Below are 1,681 nucleotides of genomic sequence, written 5' to 3'. Positions count from 1 at the left end.
AACGACATAGCAATAATTAAATTAAAAAATAAAGTAACATTTTCGAAACATATAAAACCCGTGTGCATGCCAGCAGACGACGAAACTAATTACGAAGGAAATCATGCGAAAGTCATCGGATGGGGAGCCAGAGAATTTGGTAAAATAACGAACCTTTTTCTATGTGACGCAACGTAAATTTTGTAATTTAATTAAAATTTTCGTTTTTTTATTGGGAAAACTTTTCTCCCTACTCCTCCCCTCCCCTCCCTCCACTGTCCCGAATATTCGTAATTTGTTTTTTTTTTGTTGGCAACAGGAGGTGAAGGCACTACCAAATTGAGACAAGTCGAAGTTGAAATTTTTTCAAATGTTAATTGTGAAAAAGCCTATAGTAACAGCACGATCGGACCGAAAACATTTCCTAAAGGTATAGCAAAACAACAACTTTGCGCCGGAAGTACAAAAGGAGGAAAAGATGCTTGTCAGGTACTACAATTAACATAAATCACATTAAATTTTTTTTTGACATCTCCCCCCACCCCCGCTCCCCGCAATTTCGCAATTTGTAACGCCGCGTGACACACGCCGAAAATTTTTTTCTCTAATTGAATTTTTTTTTTTTTTTAATGAGCGTTACGTCAGACTGATTACTTATTGTAATAATAATAATAATAAACGTGGAAAATTTTAATGATTTATTAATGAAAAAAAATTTTTTGGGGAGCTTAAAATTTTTTTTTCTTATCATTTTAGGGTGATTCAGGTGGTCCTTTGGTTTTAAAAGACGAATTTGGAATAATAAGACAAATAGGAATCGTTTCGACCGGTGCCGGATGTGGATTTAAAATGTATCCCGGAGTTTACACCCGTGTTTCCAGTTATCACAAATGGATCGACGAACAGATAAAAAAAACTCATCCCCCGCCATCGCTCCCACCACCACCCCCACAAGATCAAATACATTTCGAAACAGTTCAAACAAATATTTAAAAAATTTTTTTTTCTTTCTTTCTTTTTCTACCTCCAAACTTTAAATAATCGACTAACTTTTTCCCCGCTCCCCCTACCATCCCTTCCCCCCGTTAAAACCTATTAAAGTAACTAACACATTATCATTATTATTATTATTGGTAAAATATTTGTTATTAGTTAAGCAAAATAAAATTAATAAAAAAAAAATTTGTTTTTTTTTTTTTTTAAATTCCGAACAACTTTTTAAATAAAAAAAAAGGGTAAAATGGTTGTTTGTTTGTTTTTTTTGTAAGGGTATAGATAGTACAAGGATAACGTGTCGGTGGTAAAAAAAAAACCGGATTGTTAACAATTTCCCACGGAACAATTCCAGACCGTTCCAGTTTAATGAAAAAACACCAAAAGGAAAACGAAAAAAAAAAAAAAAGTTAATTATCACATAAGAGTAAGCAAAAAAAAAAAAAGGAAAAAGTTTTCTTTGAAAAGGCCAAAATACCAAAAACCTTGATGTAACAAATCGTGTAGAAAAAATAACAACAACAAACACTTCCACGTTTAAGGTCAAAGAAAGTTTTTTTTTTTTGTTCCATTCAATACAACAAACAATACGACAAACACACATTAACAATACAAACTTCCTTAATTAATAACCGATAAATGAATGATATGAAATGTTGTTTGTATAAACTTTTAAAAAAAAAATTTTTTTTTTTTCTTTTCAACGTTT

General features: G+C 31.5%; 1 protein-coding gene across 1 annotated transcript in view; it reads left to right on the top strand.

The window, feature by feature from the left end:
* Phum_PHUM092750 (tripsin 3A1 precursor, putative) overlaps positions 1-972 on the top strand; it is a gene marked incomplete at both ends in the record, with an annotated part of 1,326 nt that extends 354 nt beyond the window's left edge. Inside the window, 3 exons of the mRNA XM_002423850.1 lie at positions 77-139; positions 299-468; positions 736-972. Of these exons, the coding sequence (XP_002423895.1) occupies positions 77-139; positions 299-468; positions 736-972 (470 nt within the window). The remainder of the gene's footprint in view (positions 1-76; positions 140-298; positions 469-735) is intronic.
* Positions 973-1,681: the final 709 nt, after the last annotated feature.

The sequence above is a fragment of the Pediculus humanus genome, genomic scaffold, assembly GCF_000006295.1.
Source record: "Pediculus humanus corporis 1103172107445 genomic scaffold, whole genome shotgun sequence".
NCBI classification, from domain to species: Eukaryota; Metazoa; Arthropoda; class Insecta; order Psocodea; family Pediculidae; genus Pediculus; species Pediculus humanus.
Note: the sequence above shows the minus strand (reverse complement) of the source record. Positions and strands in the feature narration are given on the sequence as shown.